Source organism: Fukomys damarensis, unplaced genomic scaffold (genome assembly GCF_012274545.1).
Source record: "Fukomys damarensis isolate Sample0158 unplaced genomic scaffold, DMR_v1.0_HiC HiC_scaffold_39, whole genome shotgun sequence".
Taxonomy (NCBI): domain Eukaryota; kingdom Metazoa; phylum Chordata; class Mammalia; order Rodentia; family Bathyergidae; genus Fukomys; species Fukomys damarensis.
Window position 1 is genome coordinate 89140362 of NW_022900951.1, and position 20560 is coordinate 89160921.

Here is a 20560-nt window from a genome sequence, read left to right on the forward strand (position 1 = left end):
ATCATTTCTGGAAATCTTTCCCATGAAGCCCATTACCCCTAAGTTGTTTGTATGCCTTCTCTATGATCATTTAGCTCCTCCTCTTTATTTTTATAGCACCTAAACCATACTGGCAATTATTTATCTGTCTTTTGATACATTATTACTGTCTCTTTTAAGGTGGAAAGTCTCATCCTTTTAACACTAGTACTTAACACAGATCTTGACATATAGTAAGATACTCAAGAAATAGTTGCTGAATGAGTAGCTAAGTGAATGGAAGAACTATGAATACAGTATAATATATGCTTGAATCCACTTATGTACACTAAAGTCAATATAAGAATCCTAACTCTTTGAAAGATGGCATACCATTTCTGAAGTCAGTTTTTTCTTTTCTCTTCCTGTAGGTAGAGCTGTACACAAATCATGAAGGAAAGATTAAGAATAGAACATTTCCTGGCTTTTTGAGTCACAGGCCTTTCACAGTCCCCAAAATTGTATGTATGAATCACTCAATCTGGCCTGAATTAACTGGAAGAAGTAGTGAGAATAATTTCACCCCAAGGAAATACCAAGTTCTACAATATCCATTAGCCTTGAGTACATAGTATAGAAGCCAGGGCTAAAAATACACCAGCCTTAGGTGATCAGGACTGTGCTCTTTCATTTCTAACTTCTGGAGGACAGATTATTTGATGAGCAGTCATTTAAACAGGCAGAGAAGCTTGTATCAACACCAGGAAGGACTATAGGGGTAAAATGCCACTGCTGATTTCCTAGTCAATTGTAATGTTTTCTGATAGAAATTTCAATAAGGATCGAGTAGAAACATCTTTGTCATCATCACATTGAATTCATGTTTATTGGGTACTGAAGTCTCTTAAAACATTTGATGAACACAATTCCCATACCTAAAAGAGGTTAAGAAATACTTGCTACTATATTTTGATGCTAGTTACCCAATAGGAACAAAAAAATTAATTCTGATGAATATTTTAAATCATAATGCAGTAGGGAACTCAGATTATATGCAAGCATCCATGATTAATGTTTTGCCTACTGGGAGTTATCCTCCTGCCAAGCTTCTAAAAAAATGTGAAGGAAAAAACAAAACTAGGAGAAAATGTAGTCCTAAGGTCATAAATATTTGAGTGAGAACCTCCAGAGATGTTTGGGGTGGCAATAAATGCTAAAGAGAATGGTGTGCAACAGTCCTGTCCATCTCATGGCCTCTCTCTGCACAACTCTTGCGACTTGGCCTTCAAGCCTTAAGATAATGTGGAACACAGGTGCTATAGCACTGCAAAGAGCTGCTTGTTTATGCAGTTACCTTTCAGGTGAGGGTCTTCTTATTTTGCACAAAGAAGCCCATTTAGACTTGAGCATTCTTGGATATACATTGATTGCTTAAATATTTGAGAGAATCACTGCTCTAAGTATATTTTGAAAATAGTCACTGATCCACTGGCTTACAGAAAATGAAAGTAAATGACAGGTGGGGTAAAAGCATGCAAATACTAGGCTGCACTTCTGGCAGATGGGGGCCAACTGGCCTCATCTTGTCTTAGTGCCTGTTTTCCTGGTTCCCTTTCCTCCCCTTTTTCACCCTCTCCAATTATCTTTCAAAACTCAAGGTCTGAGGCAGTGATCGAGCTCCATGGCATAAGAACTGGTGTTCTTCATGATGCTCTCCACCAACATGACAGGCTTTGGATTTCTTCCAGCAAAGCAAGAAAGCCAAGTACAGATCAACATAGCTGCAGCTGCTCCACCTCCAGCACAGTAATAGGCCCAGCCAAGCTGACAGGTACCTGTGGAAACAGGGAAGAAGACATTGGGATTAGGATCTAATATCCTCTTTCATAACAAACTATAGACATTATCTGTGAACGTATAGTCTTCATGCCTTCTCTTTAAGATATTATAGTTAGGGAATAAACAGCAGATAATGAATGCAACTGGGTTTTCCACTTCTTCCTTTGGTAATTCTGGTCTCTGTTTTAGGAAAAGGTTATAAGATTTTATTTTCCTGTTAAAGTGGAACCTGAGGGTGATGTGGGTGGTGATAGTATGGCAGTGATAATGATAATGATGACAAGAACAACTTGACTAAGTGTCAAACATTATGCGAAGCTCTTTATATATTGACCATTACAGTAACTACATGAGATAGGTTTTCTTATCATCCTTGTTTTACAAAAGATAAGGCAACTGAGACACAGACTAATTGTAAAAATCATGCAGCAAGAAAATGGAAGAGCTAGGCTATACACCCTAGTGCATGAAGACCCCTAAAACTCCAGGCACTCAACTAAACTGGTTGTCTTAGTTACTTTTTCACATTGATGAGACAAAATAGCCAACAACCACAAGTTGAAGGAGGAAAGCTTTATTTCAGCTCACAGTTTGTAGAAGTTTCTGTCCATAGTCAGCTGGTTCTAAGGAAGGGTGGTATGGCAGAGGAACATCGTAAAGGCAAAGTAGTCTTCATGACATGCAGGCAGAAGATGGCAGCAGCAAGCAGCAAGCTTGCCTTCCTTTCCCTGTTATCCTATCCAGATGACAAGCCTTTTGGGTGGTGCCAACCGCACCCAGGGTAAATCCATTCAGCCACACTTAGAACTATGCTAATTCCAATCAGTGGAATAATTATTCCCACATATCCCTAATCCCAGTATCACCCACCTAGATCCAGCAAACTTCCAAAAGCCTCCCCTAGGAGTGCATGGGGCTTTGGGTGCATATCTAGCCATATATAGCTGTAACAGTGGTATCCTATTGAACATAGACTGCTTTCAATAAGCCATATCTTGCATCACCAGGAGAAGATCAGACAGGCAAAATCAAACTCAGTCCTTCTTAATACGTGCATCTGTCCCACCTTATCCATTCAACAGTCAGGAAGTGAAAATTAGAACAAAAGCCAAGCTTCTAAGGATATAGTTTTACATTCAGGTGTGATGGGAATTGTCACCTGCTCAAATACATCTATCCCATCACTTGCTATTTTACCAAAAATAGATGCTTTTGTTTGAGAGATTTGTGGGCTTTATGCATTATTTTAGAAAATGTCAATGCCCAGAGAAAGAAAAAAAGTTGGTATTTTATGAGATATCAAAATAAGTAACTGCTAATATAATGTGCTTAAGCAAACAGGACTCCAGAAATTGTGTTAAGTGCCTAATTACCCAAAATTACAGAAAAATCCTCACAAGACTAGGCAGCAACCTTCACCTCCCTCTTAGCTTTGCAGAGGGCAGTCTACAATATACTCATTTGTGGATGCCAATACTGATATTTGTGATAATTTGTTATTTAAAGGTTAAATCAAATCAAATATCCAATTGTTTCTGTTTACATGGTACCCAGTGAATCTTAATTTTCCTCATTTTAATTGACTAGTTAATGAGTCATAGAGAGTCAAAGATGGCCCCAATTTAGACTGCTTTGTTTTTATATTCGTGTCTAATTCATCAGAAATTTCCCTCATCAGACAGTCTTTCTTCTCTTTCTCTTTCTTTCTTTCCTTCTTTCTTTCCTTTTTTCTTTCTTTCTTTCTTTCATTCATTTTGAGAAAGTCTCAGTAACTCAGGGTGGATTTGAACTTGCAATTCTCCTGTTTCACCCTCCAAGAAAGCTTGGACTACAGGTGTGTACAACCTGTACCCCCCTTATCACATTTATCATCAATACAAACACGTGCACACTCACACTCATTTACATATTAAAATTGGAAAGTTTCATACAATGCTTTGAGAATTCACAGTGAAAATTCTGAAGACTGCCAAGCCTTCTCCTTCACCTTCCCCCCTTAAGCTTCAGACTTTAGTGCACTAAATTTACATTTTGGGATGTGAAGCTCAGGAGTGCCCCACAAACTCTCTCAGAAGCAGATAGCTCAAGACAGGAACTTAGACCAAGTCTGGGGGGTGGGGTAAGACAGGGTCTCTCTTTGTGATTCAGCCCAGGCTGTCCTGGAACTATTGGTGATCCTCTTGCCTCATCTTCCCAAGTGCTGGGATTACAGGTGTGCACCACTGCACCAAGCCAGACCAAGTCTCTTCACTTCCAATCCGGTGCTCTGCCCCCTGCTGGTCTTCTCATATCCCACTGAAACATTTTTTTTTTTTTTTCCCTTAACAGGACCCTTGACTTATAACCTTTCCTGAGAAGGCTCCTAAATCAATTTGTCATAGGCTCATCTAAACTTATCTAGCCCCTCAACCAAATCTGTTCTCAAATTACTGAGAAGGCAGGAGCCAGTTCTGAGATGAGCCCACTGTCAAGCCAGTTCTACTCAGCACATTTATAATCAGAACTCTTACTCTGTTTCTTCAGTGGTCTGTCAAGTCATCCCTTAATTAGCAGGGATATTTCTATTAGGTACATGAATCCTGATACCAGGAAAAGACTTATTTTCTTTAAAAAAAAGGAATAATCACATGGCATCCCATTACCCCCAAAGCTCTAGGCAGGAGGAATGGGCAGCCCCAGAGCAAAGAGCTAAGAAAGGCCTCACAGTAAACCTTAATAAAGTCAGAATAAGTCACCAGTGGGTTAGAATCCAATGGCAAAATGATCTAATTGCCACCTCAAATGCATCCTAAATTTCCTCTCACAGACACTCCTGTCAGGATACTAAAGAGAATCTAAGCTCCAGCAAACTGCCATACAGGAGGCTAAAGAGAAATAGAGAAAATATACCTTTTATTTACCCCTTTCTACAGCCCTGCCTATTATGTGTTTGGTGAAACAGAAAAGTTATATCATTGGCATTTAAAAAAGGGTGGAGAGAAAAGCAATGCAGACCTTTAAAATCTACTTTGAGAGCCACCACCAGTAGTCAGTTACACCACAGAATGCTTAGACTATTGTTTGATGGCCTACAGAGGAATCCTTTTATGAGAATATGAAAAAATAGGAAGCAGTAGCAACTAGCTGCCACTTTTTGCTTCTGATCACATTTGTGAAGTCCCATGGATCACCAGCAATCTCCAGATTTCATTCCTAGCAATACAGTTTATCTTTACACTCTTCTGACAAATTTTACTGAGTACCTACTATGTACCAGGAACTTCAAATACACAATGCCATTTGATTCTCACAACTGTCATAATTATTTTTATTTATAGTGGAGGAAAATGATTTTCCACTTAGAGGAGATTGGAGGTATGTTAAGCCTATAAAGAGTAAATGAAGTCGGGTATGGTGGAATATGCCTGTAATCCCAGCACCTCTAAAGCAGAGGCAGGAGGAACACCATGAGTTCAAGGCCATCCCGGACTACATAGTGAATTCAATTCCTGCTTAACCTACAAGCAGAGAACTGGTGTCAAAAACAGAAAAAAAAGGGGAAAGAAAAGTAAATGAAAGTCATATGACTTGGCCAAGTGTCAGAGTTCAGACTTCAAAGTCAGGTCTGATTTAAAGTTCAGTATTCAAAACTCAAAGCTCAATGAAAACCATTTTAATTAAGCTGGGGGAACAAAGCCAAGTATAAAAATTATCATGGTCTAAGTTTTATGGGAAAATATGATTCCTTTATCCAATCATATCACCTATCTTGGCCTCATTTTCTTTTTCTTTAAATGGAAGAAAGGTTAAGAGGAAAGACATTTCAAAAAGACCACTTCAAGTTTTCCATTATATTATGAATATAAGTACTTTAAGTGATATATGAGTAAAACACTATAGGCATATTCAAGCAAAGAGAATTTATTTGTAGCTGGAAAATTCAGGCCTCATTAAAACCTTATAGAGGAGATAGCATTTCACTTTGGCTTTAGTAATGGGAAATGGTCATTTTAGGCAAATGAAGTGTTCAGTGTGATCAAAATAACATGAGCTAGAAGGCATGCATCATGTTTCAGAAACAGCATATTATTCAAAGTTGGTTCAGAAAATAAGCAATAGTTGGCAAATTACTAGCTATATCTACATAAGGAGAGGACATGAATCTGTCATCTTTCTCACAAACAGTAGAAAACAAGGAAATGTTTCTGACTGAGAGATATTTTGACAGAGTGAGTTGGCTCTACCTTGGTACTATTAACATTTCAGGCTAGAAAGGCCCCCGTTGAGGGAAATATGTGGGGAAGTGGATATCCTACGCATTGTAGCACCCTAGTAGATTCTGTCTACTAGCTGTTCACAATAACATCCCTCCACTTTTTCAATTTTGAAACTCAAACTGGGCTAAGGATGTTCAATGGCAAAATATTTATCCAACATGTACAAGGCCCTGGATTCAACTCCCAATTTAACAAATATTTGTGTAAATAAGCACCAAAATGAATAATTGATAATGTGAAATAGGAAGAAAAGGTACTAAGGGATGGGGAAGTGGGAGGGGTAGGGGAAAAGAAAGAAGAAAATGGAAAAAATGAGATAAGAAGTAATTGGAAACAAAGCTTGTGTAAATAGGGAGGGGTGGAGGGATTGAAGTCAGAGCAGAGGTTTGGGGAAAAAATAAGAACCAAGCTACATCACATAAAGGTACGAGTTCCCAATGGTGAATGTCAATGTATTGCATATCTAAAATGTACCAATAAAAGAATTTAAGACAAAAAAATAATATTTGTGTATGTGTAAAATAAAGAAAAATATTGCCACATATTTCCAAATGCCCCTTGTATGGGGTGGGTGTTGCTTCCCACTGAGGACTCACTATGTTAGAGCATAGATTGAGAAGATTAACCTGAAAACTCTGAGTAAAAGACTGGAAATATGGTGAGTAACTGTTAACCTGAGACCAGGGACAGGACTGCACATCTAACAATACACAGCAAGTTCCCTACAACAAAGAATGATCTATCCAAAAATATTCATATTGTGGAGCTCAAGCAACCCTCATTTAGACAAACACCAGATATTTGCACTTTAAATTCTCTTGGAAATGAACTTGACCCCTGAATGATTAACCCAACTGAATGGCGTGTCCTCAGTTAATAATGGTCATACATGATTCCTTCTCGACATAGGGAGCAGCTCTAAACTGAAGATTGGGCAGCTTTGAGCTTTTGGGTATGCTAGCCTGGGAAAGATGCAGAAAGCTGAAGAGAGAACTTACAAAGTGTTTGGGAAGGAAAGACTGATTTCTTGGGAGAGAGGAAACTATAGACTATAACGAAATCTTTTAACCCCATTGAGTATAAATTCTCTAACCCTTAAAATGAAGACAATAATTAAGTGCTTGCCTAAAAGATGGGGCACCAGGACAAGATGAACTCTGTGTGAAATCCCTTGAGAAAGAGCCAGACTGCTATATTACCTGTCAGTTGAATGCACTGCCTCCAGCTCACCAAGTTGGATTTGTTCAAGGACCTGTGTCCTCAGAAAATATCACAGTGGCAATACCACAGCTGACATCACATCTAAGGTTTACAGTACATTCATGCATGGATGTCTATGAAGAAAAAGATTGTGTGGCAGCATAGGGAGAAAGAAAAGTTTCTAACTGAAAATTAGGTTTATGCAAAGTTTCTGGATGAGCCTTAAGACAAGTTTGTTTCTTTTTGTGTGCTTTTGTAACATTTCTAACACCCTATCTGTGAGTCACTCTAGTGCAGCCTTGAATTTTCTATGACAGGATATCTCATAAAAGTTATTAAATCATCACTCAGCAGTGGGCCTGACATTTAAATCAAGACATGTTGCTTTTATTCTAAGTTGAAAATCAAATAGTTTGGAGTTTGACTCTGTTTCCTTTGATCCAGCATTAAGTTATGTTATTACAGCTTTACTGTTTTGAGAAAAAAATGTTACTGGCTACCCACTTAAACTTATCACTATTCCTACAACCCTAGTCTTATGCCCTTTTTGGGTATAATATCCAGTCAGTTGTTTATAGATGCTAATGAGGAACTGGTAGGAGTTATTTTCACAGTAATGCTTGTTTCAGAGTGGAGAAGGCTAGAATTGGTGTGGGCATCAGAGTTAGGAATCAGAGTATAATGGAAAGGCTTTAAAAAACATGTTAAGAATTTCACTTTAGAAACTAATAGTGCTGGAGGACTAATTTAAAGAAAGGCATCTTCATTGAAGGAAGAGAGAAGCAATGTTGCAAAGAAAAGGCATACACTAAGAGTGACATGAGTCTAGAATCAATTTATGGAATCTCAAGCCCCTGAAAAATTGGAGGAAGAGATAGGTAAGCAGAGGTATAGCAAGCAAACAATGACAACTAACGGCTCTCAAGTTGACTAGGGCTAGGGGAGATATAATGAAACTTTCAGACTCGTGGAAATTTGATTTGACCGAAATGTTACGAATAGTAAAGTTCTGAGTACTACTACTTTCAGAACAACCATACTTGTGACCTAGGATCGGGGGTAAGAAGCTATGTGATAGCAGAAAGGCTGATGGGAGTAGGAGGGTAAGACTTATAAAGCTATTTGCTGATCTGGCAGATCTTTGCAATAGGGATCTGTATTTTTTGTCCACAGGAGCAGCAGAAGTTTGGACAAAGCTGGTGGTCCCATCTGTTCAGAGATGACTTTGGACTTTTGTCATTAGAACTTCCTTAGGTAGTAGGACAAAAACATTTCAATGCAGCCAAGCTAAATGAGCAGAGAACTTCCTACACTAGATCTCAGAAAATATAGATGAATAATTTTCAAACACAAAGCAAAACCAATAAATTCAAGAGCAATTGCCAAAATCCTACCACCTCCACCATGACCCCCAGTGGAAAGACAGCCAAAGCTACCAGAACAGCTCACTTCTTACACTTCAGGCTGCATGTGTCACCCACTGCCCAGACTGAAGGCCCAGAATATAGTGAATATTCCAGATGCCTGCCAGAGTTTCTTGCCAAAAGGAAGATTAAAAACCCTCTGAGAATTTCAGTTGTCCAGGTAAAATGTTATTGCTAGTAGCCACTGACACTTTGACCCAATCAGATCCAAAGGGAGGAAGAATATTCTGGGTATACAACTTCATCTTGGTCCAACCCAATGTTCTGAGGGGTAAGAAAAGACCAAGGCACTAAAAGTCAGAGGAGCCTGTAGCCAAGTACATAGGATGACAAAAGTGCCCTGATCTGATTTTTCTCTTTTATACAAACCTCTGCCACCCACTGTGCTCCTCCATCACAACAGTCTACTCTCCTGCTGTAGAGAGTACCTTTTTCGTACTTTTACTTGGCTCAACCTCTCTCTGCTGAATATACTTATTTTCCTACCTTTAGTACACATTTTTTTTCTTTTGGTACTGGGGATTGAACTCGGGTCCTTGTGCTTGCAAAGCAGGTGGCGGAACCACTGAGCTAAATCCCCAGCCCTAGTAAACATTTGTAAATGTTTATTTCTTATATAACTACCTTCTTTTAACTATCCTGATTGTCTTTTTTATGAGAAAAATCATGCCTCAGGCCTAATTAAATTGTATTTCTTGGTCTTTATCCACATTGATCCTATGTGTGTCTAAGAGAAACTTCCATGTCACCCTTTATTGTTTTTTGTGCAGCCCATCAGTTATACCTCCAGCAGTCATTAAAAGACAGTGCAAAACACAGCTAATCAAATATGGGACCTATTTGATGCAGCATAAGCTATCTAGAGCACTTGACTTCTAAGTAATTGGCCCCTCTCCTCTAACATCTGCTTAATAGCCCTCTACTTACATTGACTTGAACTTTCTCAGCATGAAGTAAATAACTAGAACAGTAATAGCTAATATCAGTCAAGTGCCTCCACAGGCCAGGTGCTAGACTGAGCTCTAAAAAGTTGTTCTCAACAAACCAGATGAGTGAAAGGGAAGCAGATGCCCAGATACCATTGATAAGTGCACACAGATACCAGTGAGAAGCCCGCTTGGACCAGAGAAGTGTGAGTGCTCATATCCCAGCCAGGCCCCTTCTGAGACACCAGCCACTTGGGCTTGCCTAGAAAACAGCTACACATGCCCAAATGCAACAGCTAGAGGATGACCCACATACCATCCATAAGTATGCGCAGATCCCAGTCCAGTCACACACAAGCAACTTAGGTGCACAGCCCCCAGCCAAAGGCCCAGCTGGACAACAGCTTCTTGGTGGGCAGGCAACAACCAAAGGCACACCCAGATACCATCTCAATTTTGCACAGGTCCCAGCCAGAAACCCTCTCAGAAAAAAAAAAAAAAAAAAAAAAAAAAAAAAAAAAACAGAGCACAGGATCCAGAGGGTCATAATTCTGAACTCAGGAATTTGTGCAATGGTGAGCAGCAAAGAGAGGGCCTCTCTGAGGCTAGCTAGGAATTGAAGCCGACTGGACGAACAAAAAGTAGCCTCAAAAAAGGCACAGCAGGCTGTATCTGTGGAAATGAGGAGACACATAAAAAATCTCAAAACCAGACTTCCAGATCACCTAAGGCAACCCCAATGGGAAACAAGATGGAACAATCTGGTACTCAACAACCTAGATTACCTGAACTGGCAACAAAGAGGATCTGGAAAAAATGAAATCAGAAATGATTTCTCCGATAAAAAACAAATATTGTGTACAATGTGAAAGACATGATTAATAACTCTAGAGCAGACACAGATAAAAACAGAGGAGCTGAGAACATTATGGAATATAGGCATGGGAGACAAATGGATTCCGTAGAACAGATACAAACAGATATCTAGAAGATTAAAAACTCCATTGAATGTTTATGAAGCAGAATGAGCCAATATGAAGACAGAATTTCAGATATAGAAGACAGAAATGCAATTAGTTACCAGGAAAGAAAAATTTCTTAAAAATAGTATGGGACTATGAGAAATCAAACCAGCAGCCACTAGATGATGCAAAGAATGACATAAGACAGATCAGAAAAGAGTGCAAACAAGATAAAAAAAAATGTTCATAGAAATAAAGGCAGAAAACTTCACAAGCAGGGGGAAAGAACTTGAAATACAGATAAGTGAGGCATATAGGACTCCAACTAACTGTCCTCAAAATAATCTATGCCTTTGCGTATAATAGTTAAAAATCCAAAAAAGAAGAAGAAAATCCTGCAAGCAGGTAGAGAAAAGAAACAATCACATACAAAGAAAAGCCCATCAGAATCACAGCAAACCCCTCAATGTAAACCTTCAAGGCAAGAGCCTGGAGTGAAGAATTTCAAACCCTATAAGAAAACAATGTCCAACACAGATTGATGTAACCTGCAAAATGATCTTTCAAAATTGATGGAGAATTAAGATACTTCCATGAAAAAGATCACCTGAAGAACTTCATGAATACCAAACCAGAACTCCAAAATATTTTAAACAATATCCTAGGAGAAGAAAAATGAAGATCACAGCCGAGTGTGGCAGCACAAGCCTGTAATCTCAGCACTTGGGAGGCTGAGGCAGGATGATCACTGTGAGTTCGAGACCAGCCTGGCCTACATAGTGAGTTCCAGGCCAGTCTCAACCACATATTGAGACCCTGTCTCAAAAAACCAAAAAAAGAAAAAAAGAAAAAGAAAAATGAAGATCACAACCCTAGGAAGGCCAGCAGAATATATCTATCAGGCATGACAAGAAATTAAATGTAAAAGCATAGAATACAAAAACAAGGTCATGTCAAGGATAAGTAAATACATATCAGTTATAAACATCAATGTTAATGCTCTCAATTCACCAATCAAAAGAAATAGACTGGCAAGGCTACGGATTTAGCTCAGTGGTTCTGCTGACTGCCTTGCAAGTGCAAGGACCTGAGTTTGATCCCTGGTGCAAAAAAAAATAAAGTTTAAAGAATTAGACTGGCAGAACGGGTCAAGAAACAAAATCCAAAACATGCTGCATACAAGAAAAAAGAAAAAAATGATAAAGTTAAACAAAGAAGACTTAAAAATTCTAAACAACCCAATATTGATCAATTAAATTGAAAAGCAATTAAAAGTTTACCAACTAAGAAAATCCCAGGCCCTAATGTTTTCACTGCTAAATTCTGTAAGACATTTAGAGTTGAACTATTACCACTACTGTTTAAACTCTTCAGTGAAATTGAAAGAGAAGCAATACTCATAAATTCATTCCTAGAATCAAGCATCACCTTGATCCCCAAAGCAGAGAAAGACCCAACTAAAAAGAGACCCATAGGCCAATCTCAGTAATGAACATAGATGAAAAAATCCATAAGATACTGGCAAAGAGAATGCAGAAGATCCTCAAGAAGATCACACACCCTGACCAAGTTGATTCATTCCAGGGATGTAGAGATGGTTGAACATACACAAATCAATAAATGCAATACACTATATTAATAGAGCCAAGGACAAACACCATATGATTATCTCACTAGACACAGAAAAATCATTAGACAAAATCTAATATGAATTCATGACAAAAATCATACAGAAAATTGGAATAGACAATCTTTATCTCAACCTGTTAAAAGACATCCATGAAAAAATAACAGGCAATATTATACTAAATGGGCAAAATCTGAAATCCTTCACACTTAAATCAGGAATTAGACAAGGACTCCCACTGTCATCACTCTGGTTCAATATAGTTTTGGAAACATTAGCTGCAGCAATTACAAAAGAGAAAGAAATAGAAGGAATAAAGATAGAAAATGAAGAAGATAAATTGTTATTATTTGCAGATGTCTTGATACTCTTTATAGAAGACCCCAAGAACTCCACCAGAAGTCTTCTAAACTTATTAACCAAATTCAGTAGCATAGCTGGATACAAAGTCAACACTCAAAAATCATTAGCTTTCCTGTATATGAACAACAGACTCATTGAGAGAGGAGCTGGAGTAACAACTCCTTTCACAGTAGCACCCCCCCAAAAATGAAATACATAAGAATCAACCTAATGAAAGAAACCAAAGGCCTCTACTCTGAAAGCTGTAGAACTCAGAAAAAAAGATCAAAGAGGATATGAGAAAATGGAAAGGTTTCACTTGCTCCTGGGTAGGAAGAACAAGTATAATGAAAATGAACATACATCCAAAACTGCTATATAGATTCAATGCAATCTCAATTAAAATTCCAGCAGCATACTTCACAGGCCTTGAGAAAACAATCCAAAAATTCATTTGGAACAAGAAGAGACCTAAAATAGCAGAAGCAATTCTAGGCAACAAAGGCAAGATGGGGCACATCACAATCCCCAATGTAAAACTGTGGCACAAAGCTACTGTTATAAAAAGAGCATGGCATTGGCAAAGAAACAGATCTGAGGATCAGTGAAACCAATAAGCAGAGGAAGAAACAACTTCAGACACACTCAACTACCTCATTTTTTTTTTTGGTACCAGTTATTGAACTCAGGTCCTTGCTCTTGCAAGGTAGGCCACCGAACTGCTGAGCTAAATACCCTGCCCAGCTACCTCATTTTTGACAAAGGTGCCAAACACCCTTACTGGAGGAAAGATAGACTCTTTAATAAATGGTGATGGAAAAACTGGTTTCAACTCTCACACTGATAGTCTGTTCACTTGTCTTCCTTCTTGTAGTGTAGACTGGTGCAACCACTGTGGAAATCAGTATGGACATATCTCAAAAAACTAGGATTAAAAGTCCTACCTGACCCAGCTATTCCTCTGCTGGTATCATCCCCAAAGAATTAAAAGAATCATACCACAGTGATATATGTGCAGTCATGTATATAGCAGCACAGTTTGTAATAGCTAAAACTTGGAAGCAGCCTAATTGCCCATAAACTGGACACTGAATGTGTTTTTACTTTATAAAACAGAGTGCTACTCAGCCATAAAGAATGACAAACCAGAGACATTTATAGCTAAATTGATGCACATTGAGGACATACTCTTAAGTAAAATAAATAGGATAGACATGTGTAAATACCAAATAGTTTCTCTGGTGTGAGAAACTAAAAGTGTAAATAAGGATCAAAATATATAATTAATATTGTGAAATAGGAAAAAGGTCTAAAGGTGTGGGGAAAGTGGGATGGGTAGAGGAAAAGAAAGAAGGGAAAGGAAAAAATATGAGAAAAGTAAAAATTCAAAGAAAGTCTTTGTAAATAGGAAGGGGTGGAGGGGGTAAAGGGGGAGGTAGGGGTATGGGGAAAAACTAAGAACCAATATATGTCATGTAAATGTACAAGATCCCAATGATGAATATAACTGTACTGTATACCTTCAATGTACCAATAAAATTTAGGGGGACAAAAAGAAAGGGAGGCAGAGACAGAAGTAGAACAAGTGAACAGAATAACAGTGTGGCAAGTGTTATGATAATGAGTGCAATAAGGATATAGACGAAGACCATCAAATTCAGCTTAAAAGCGGCAAAAAGATTTTAGAGTATGAAGTTAGTTACACAAGGAAATGGATAAGAATATTCCCAGCAGAGTAACACCTAGAAAGTTGTCAAGGAACATGGAATTTTCAGGGTTAGACAAGGGAAGAGTGGTACTTGCCAGGGATTTGGCTCAGTGGTTCTGCCACCTGCCTCACAAGCACAAGGTACAGAGTTGAATCCCAGAAGAAGAAGAAGAGGAAGAAGAGTAGCAATGGAAATGAGGGCCATGGTCCCTATAGACCTTGCTATAGTCTAGACTTGATTTTGAAGGCAATGGGGACTACTGCTAAAGAAGGAGAATGACATCAGATTTCATTCTAGAAGTATCACTTTGGCTACAGAATGTGAGATACATCAACGGGGTAGTGTGCCGAATCTTTGGAAATACGGGGAGAGACAGAATTAAGAGCTGTGCCCAGTAATCCAGATGAGAATTTCTATTAAGAGAAAGAAGATAGAGAAAAGATAGCCTCTTTAATAAATGGTATTGAAAAAACTGGATTTCAATTTGTCAAAGATTAAAACTAGACCCATATCTTTAGCCATTCACTAAATAAAATCCAAGTGGATTTTATTATTTATCCAAATATTAAAACAGAAACACTAAACTTGTTGGAAGATAAATTAGGTAAAACTCTTGAAGATATAGGCATAGGGAAACATTTTATGAACAAATCCTAAGTAGCACGGGAACTAGCGCAAAGAATCAACAATTGGGATCTCATCTTTTTTAAAAGTTTCTGCACTCCCAGAGACATCACAAGCAGAGCTAAGAGACAACCCACAAAGTGGGGAAAAAAATTTTCCAGCTTCTTCTCAGACAAAGGTCTACTATGTAGAATATATAAAAATTTTTAAAAATCAGACCCTCCAAATATAAAGACCCAATCCAAAAATGGGCATCTGAAATGAACAGACATTTCTTAGACAAAGAAGTAAAAGCAGCAAATAAGTACATGAAAAAGTCAACATCACTGTTCATTCCAGAGATGCAGATGAAAACAACACTGAAATTCCATCTACCCCAGTGAAAATGGCTGCTATCAAGAAATCAACCAATAACAAATGCTGGCATGGTTGTGGGGAGATAGGAACTCTTCTTCATTGTTGGTGGGAGTGCAGACTGGTGCAATCACTGTAGAAATCAATAAAGAGACACCTCAAACAACTAGGATTAGAAGTCTCATTTGACCCAGATACCCCTCTGCTGGGTATCTTTCCAAAAGAATTAAAGAATTACACCACAGTGATATATGCCCTCCCATGCTTATAGCAGCACAGTTTGTAATAGTTAAATTTGGAAACAGCCCAAATGCCCATGAACTGGAGACTGGATAAAGAAGATGTGGTTTTTCTATAAAATGTAGTACTACTCAGCCATAAAGAATGAGAAATTAGAGTCATTCACAGGTAAATTGATGCATACTGAGGCCATATTCTTAAGTGAAATAAATACATCACACGTGTAAATACCTAATAGTTTCTCTGGTGTGAAAAACTAAAAGTGTAAATAAGAATCAAAATGTATAATTGATATTATGTAATAGGAAGAAAAGGTCTAAAATAGTGTAGGAACTGGGAGGGGTATGGAAAAGGTATCAAGGGAAAAGAAAAGTATGTGAAAAGGAAATACATGGAAACAATGGTTTTTAAACAGGGAAGGGTAGAGGGGCTGAAGAGAGGGCTGGGGAATGTGGTAAAATAAGAACCAAGGTAAGTAATGTAAAGGTGCAAGATCCCAATAATGCATGTAACTGTATTGTATACCTAAAATGTACCAATAAACAATAAAGATTAGAAAAATAAAAACATAAAATCTCATCAACATTCACATTAAAAAAAGAGAGAAAGAAGATATATTCTAAAATTCTCCTTGTGTGCTTTAGTATTATAACAGTCTTACTGCTTTTGGTGATAACACACATTTGAACTGACATTATTATAGTCTTGTGTTAAATCGACATATCTCATTAAATTATAAACTCCTAAAAACAGGTGTGGTTGCTCACACCTGTAATCCCCACACTCAGGAGGCTGAGGAAGGAGGACCGCTGTGAGTTCAAGACCAGTCTGGACTATGTAGCGAGTTCCAGATCAGTGTCAACTACATAGTGAGACCCTGTCTCAAAACAACAATAACAACAAAAATAAATAAATAATAAGCTCCTTGAAGACAATAACTCAGACTTTGCATTTTTACAGTACCTTATTTAGTATCTTGTTTAGAGTGACTATCCAGAATATGGTAATTGAGTTGCTACAACCTAATTTTTACATAATCCTCAAATATTTAAGGATGCTTGAAGGCCAGACCCAGCAAACTGACCTACCTCAGGATTCAGGAGTGAGTGGTCCCTCATTCCAGTCACTATTTTAGCCCCATACCATAATTGCTAGCTTTGAACTTGACCTATTTCCATCCATGCTCCATCAGCCAACAGATATACACTATAAAGTATTATTCTGGGTCCAAGGTCCCTGAATAATAATAAATGCCACAAATAATATCATTCAGTATAAGTAGAGCACTTGAAATTCACAAAGTACTTTTTCATCCATTAACTCATTCAATCATCTTTCATCTGTTTTGTTTCTTCATCAGTTCCCAGCCAAAAGTAAGAATATTATTCCACAAGAAGGAATTGAACAGCCTGATGAAAGTCTGGCAAAGGGCCCCTATTTGGAGAATATGGACATTAAGCACAGACCTGTGTGAGCCTGGGAAATCAGTGTGGTACTCAGGGAAGAGTCTGCTGTGAAAGTTACAGGGACTGTGTTTGAAAACTATGTCCTATCACAAACTGAAGCTCTGGGAAAATTATTCAGTTGGGTACAATGAAAGTGATACCACTCACCTCACAGAGCAGCTGAAAGAGTCAAATAATATGACACATAGAAGCCACTTAGCACAGAGCCTAGAGTAATTAATATTTCTAGTTCCCCTTTTTCTCATCTAAACACTCTACCCTATTTACAAAAATTTCTAGGTGAGTTATAATGTACAGATTCCAAGGATTTGCCCCAGATCTACAAAACTAATATTTCTGAGGAAAGTGCCCCGTTGATTTTTATTTAGAGTCTGGTAGGGTACCACTTGAACTAGACCATATGATTAGCCCACAGTGTTCTATTGTTTACTGAAAAATGCCAGGGAATCATCATTTATTGAGACTCTACCCTACACTTAATGTAATGCTAAGGGCTTTCACTTGTGACATGCATGTGTGTCTTTCTCATAGTTTCTCACATTTCACCTGGATGGGGCTTGGTGACAATGGCTTAACAAAATCACATGGTACAGAATAGACATAACATATTTTTATCCCTTTAAAGCTGACCTCAACAGGGAATTGCTAAGATTGAAGTTGTCCCTGATCCCCCTCTCTGTTCCTGCCTTCAAATCCATTTCACTTTACTAATTAAACTTCTGGGTAATTCTACCCTATAATAATAATAATAATTGTCGTCATAGTATCAGTTACTGCTATTGTTATTGGATGCAGGCCTTCCACTAAATATGTTAAGTATATCATTTTGTTTCATCCTCACCTCCAGAGTCCTGTGACGTGGGTGCTATAGTATTAGTTCTCCATTTACAATAAACCCTGCTTTTAAACAAAAGCTTAAGATACAGTATCATTTTATGGTAGATAGGGTAAGAAACACAATAAAGGTGAAGGCGAAAAAGGAACTCAGAAGTGAAGTTTACTGAAGAAACTTCAGTGGAAAGATAGAAGCAAGAAACTTATGATTCGTGTTCTTTATTTAGTAGGAGGGTCACAGACAGTACTGAGAAAATAACAGTAGCAAACAAAACGAATTTACCTGTCTCTACTGCCATCGTGTGGTCCTCTAATGTATACACAGTCGGTTCACAGTTATTTCAGTTATTTCAGTTATTGTGCCTGCTAGGGACTTTCAGCAGGGCACTAGAGAAATAAGGAAAGCAGGGAACCTGCCCTTGAGGTGTTTATAAGAGCCTTTTCTTCCTCTAGAGTCACCAAGCTGGAAGTTATCTTAGCTATCAACTACTCCAGAAACCAACTATTCCAGGGGTGAACATCCTTTTCCTGTATGGACTATTTCAGGAAAGGGAGAAATATCTATAAATAACACAGTCATTTTTTCTTTTCAAAATGAAAATAGTTTCATGTCCCATTGGGGTAGATAGAGTCTCATTACTCATTATTTTGAAAAGAGAAAGTGATCAGTACCAAAAAAGCTGACAGATTAACTTTTAATCTTTTTCCCCTTTCATGTGTAAAGCACTGTTTTCATAAAGCACTTTTAGTGCACATTTCATTTCATGGTCAAAACAATTCCTGAATGTTACAGAGAGATAGGGTTCAAGGGGTGAAATGAATTGTCTGTGGTCACAGAGCCATCCTAGAATTTATTCATTCCATTCAATAAAACATTTAGACAGTGTCAAGAGTATATGTGGCATGGAGATAATGCAGTTGAATTAAGTGGATCTCTGACCTCCTAATTGCTTCCAGTCTCCTGCAGCTTAGCCCAGTTACTCTTCTAGATGGAAATATTCCTCTCTATGAGAGCCCAGGAGGTAAATTAATGTTTTTCTAAATTTTTATCTACTTATTTATTTCAATGAGTACATTCGTTGTGGGGAGTTGATAAATGTAATAACACATCTTAATTCTTCCACCCTCTGCCTCCATCTCTTGGTTCCCTTCCCTTTTGCAAAAGACAAGAAATTTAAGCAACGTTTGAGCCACGTATTTTCCAGGACTGGCTATCAGTGCATTCTAGCTGATACTACTTTTAGGGACAAGTGTCTTTGGACAATCCCTGTGGCCAATTCCTGGTGTTCCCCTGAATGAGTTATTATTAAAATCTCCTCTCCTTGAAGGAAGACATCTGAATTTCTTTTTACTTTTGGTATATTTGATATGAATAACATGATGTTTTGGTATATGGGTAGTGAAATGATTACTACAGTTAAACAATTTAACATATCTTTCTCCTACCAGAGCTTTCCTACATGTCTATATGTGTGTAAGAATACTCAAAATTTATTTTTTTGCTTTTTAAGAACAAAATCAATAAATATAAAAGTAGATCAAAGGCCTCACCATAAACAGTAAATAGATCACAACTGAGGGCTAGTAGATATCTAGGACCTCTTGTTACTCATCCATCTAGTTCAATGCTTTCTTTGTAAAAATACAGAAACCAAGATTCAGAATGGGAAAGTGAATGTGTCCAAGCAAGCTAAGAAAATTTAAACCCATATATCCTCATACCCTGGGCAGGCCTGCTTCTATCACATTCTGCTGTCCCATTGTGAACATGAGAACGGGTTAACTGCCTCATTGTACTCTTACGTACACAAGAAAAGACTGCCCATAAAGAAGGAAACTGACCAAAAAAAAAAGAAAAAAGAAAAAGAAAAAGGTAACAGGAAATGCCTAAAAACTGCACACTAAAAGGTCAGACCCCAAGTCACCATAAAAGGCTTTGAACTGGCAAGAATGAGGGGAAATGATGGGAAGCAAAGGAAATGAGCCTCCGAGACAGGAAACATTGGGAACATACGCATGGCCTTTGTGAAGCTGTGGTTGCCAGACATTGGCAAAGCTGGTGGATCCAGAAGCCATGCCTGGGATAGCCCTCTAAAGAGACTCTTAAGAACTGGGCTGACTACCTATCAAAACCAAGTTATATTTAATACAGCCTGTTGTGCTTTGTATGAATCTATTACTCCACTTAATTGTCTCAATAAATATATAGGGGAAAATATTAGAAATCCCCATTAAGAGAGCCACAGAAAGGTTACATATCCTGCCCACATTTGCATAACTACTAAGTGTCAGGGGTCAAATCTGAACACAGATCTTTCTATTGTGAACCTGCCCTTTTGTCTTTCATATAGATGGGCTTCTTGTTGTAATAGGTCTTTTTTTCCCTGAAATCTAAAGTACTGGGAACATTTTAATTTTGAAATCTTGAATCAGTGTAATGATAATGATGATACCAGATGGCAACTGTTGACCAGTTACTGTATATCAAACACTGTATTAAATGTATAATATGCATAATCTTATTAATCCTTATAATAACCCTATGAAGTGGCCACAAGCTCACAAATGCTAAACAATTTGCATTGTGACCTGTGACCTGAGGATATAGTTATGCTAAAGTCCACTCTTACCACACAGCCATCTATACTTACTCTTCTCTAGGACGACCTCTTCCAAAGTTCTCTTTTCCCTGACTCCAGCTAGTTTTGATGCCAATCAGAGGCTTGGTGAAGGCTGGCTAGAAGACGCAGTTAAATGCATCAATTTAGCATTGGACTTCTCAGGGATTCACTTGTGTGA

General features: G+C 38.0%; 1 protein-coding gene across 1 annotated transcript in view; it reads right to left on the minus strand.

Moving 5' to 3' along the window:
• Positions 1-737: 737 nt before the first annotated feature.
• The window catches only part of Lhfpl1 (LHFPL tetraspan subfamily member 1), a 73241-nt gene continuing 53418 nt past the window's right edge, over positions 738-20560 (minus strand). The window contains exon 4 of the mRNA XM_010603094.2: positions 738-1793. Coding sequence (XP_010601396.1) covers positions 1612-1793 — 182 coding nt within the window. The 3' untranslated portion in view covers positions 738-1611. The remainder of the gene's footprint in view (positions 1794-20560) is intronic.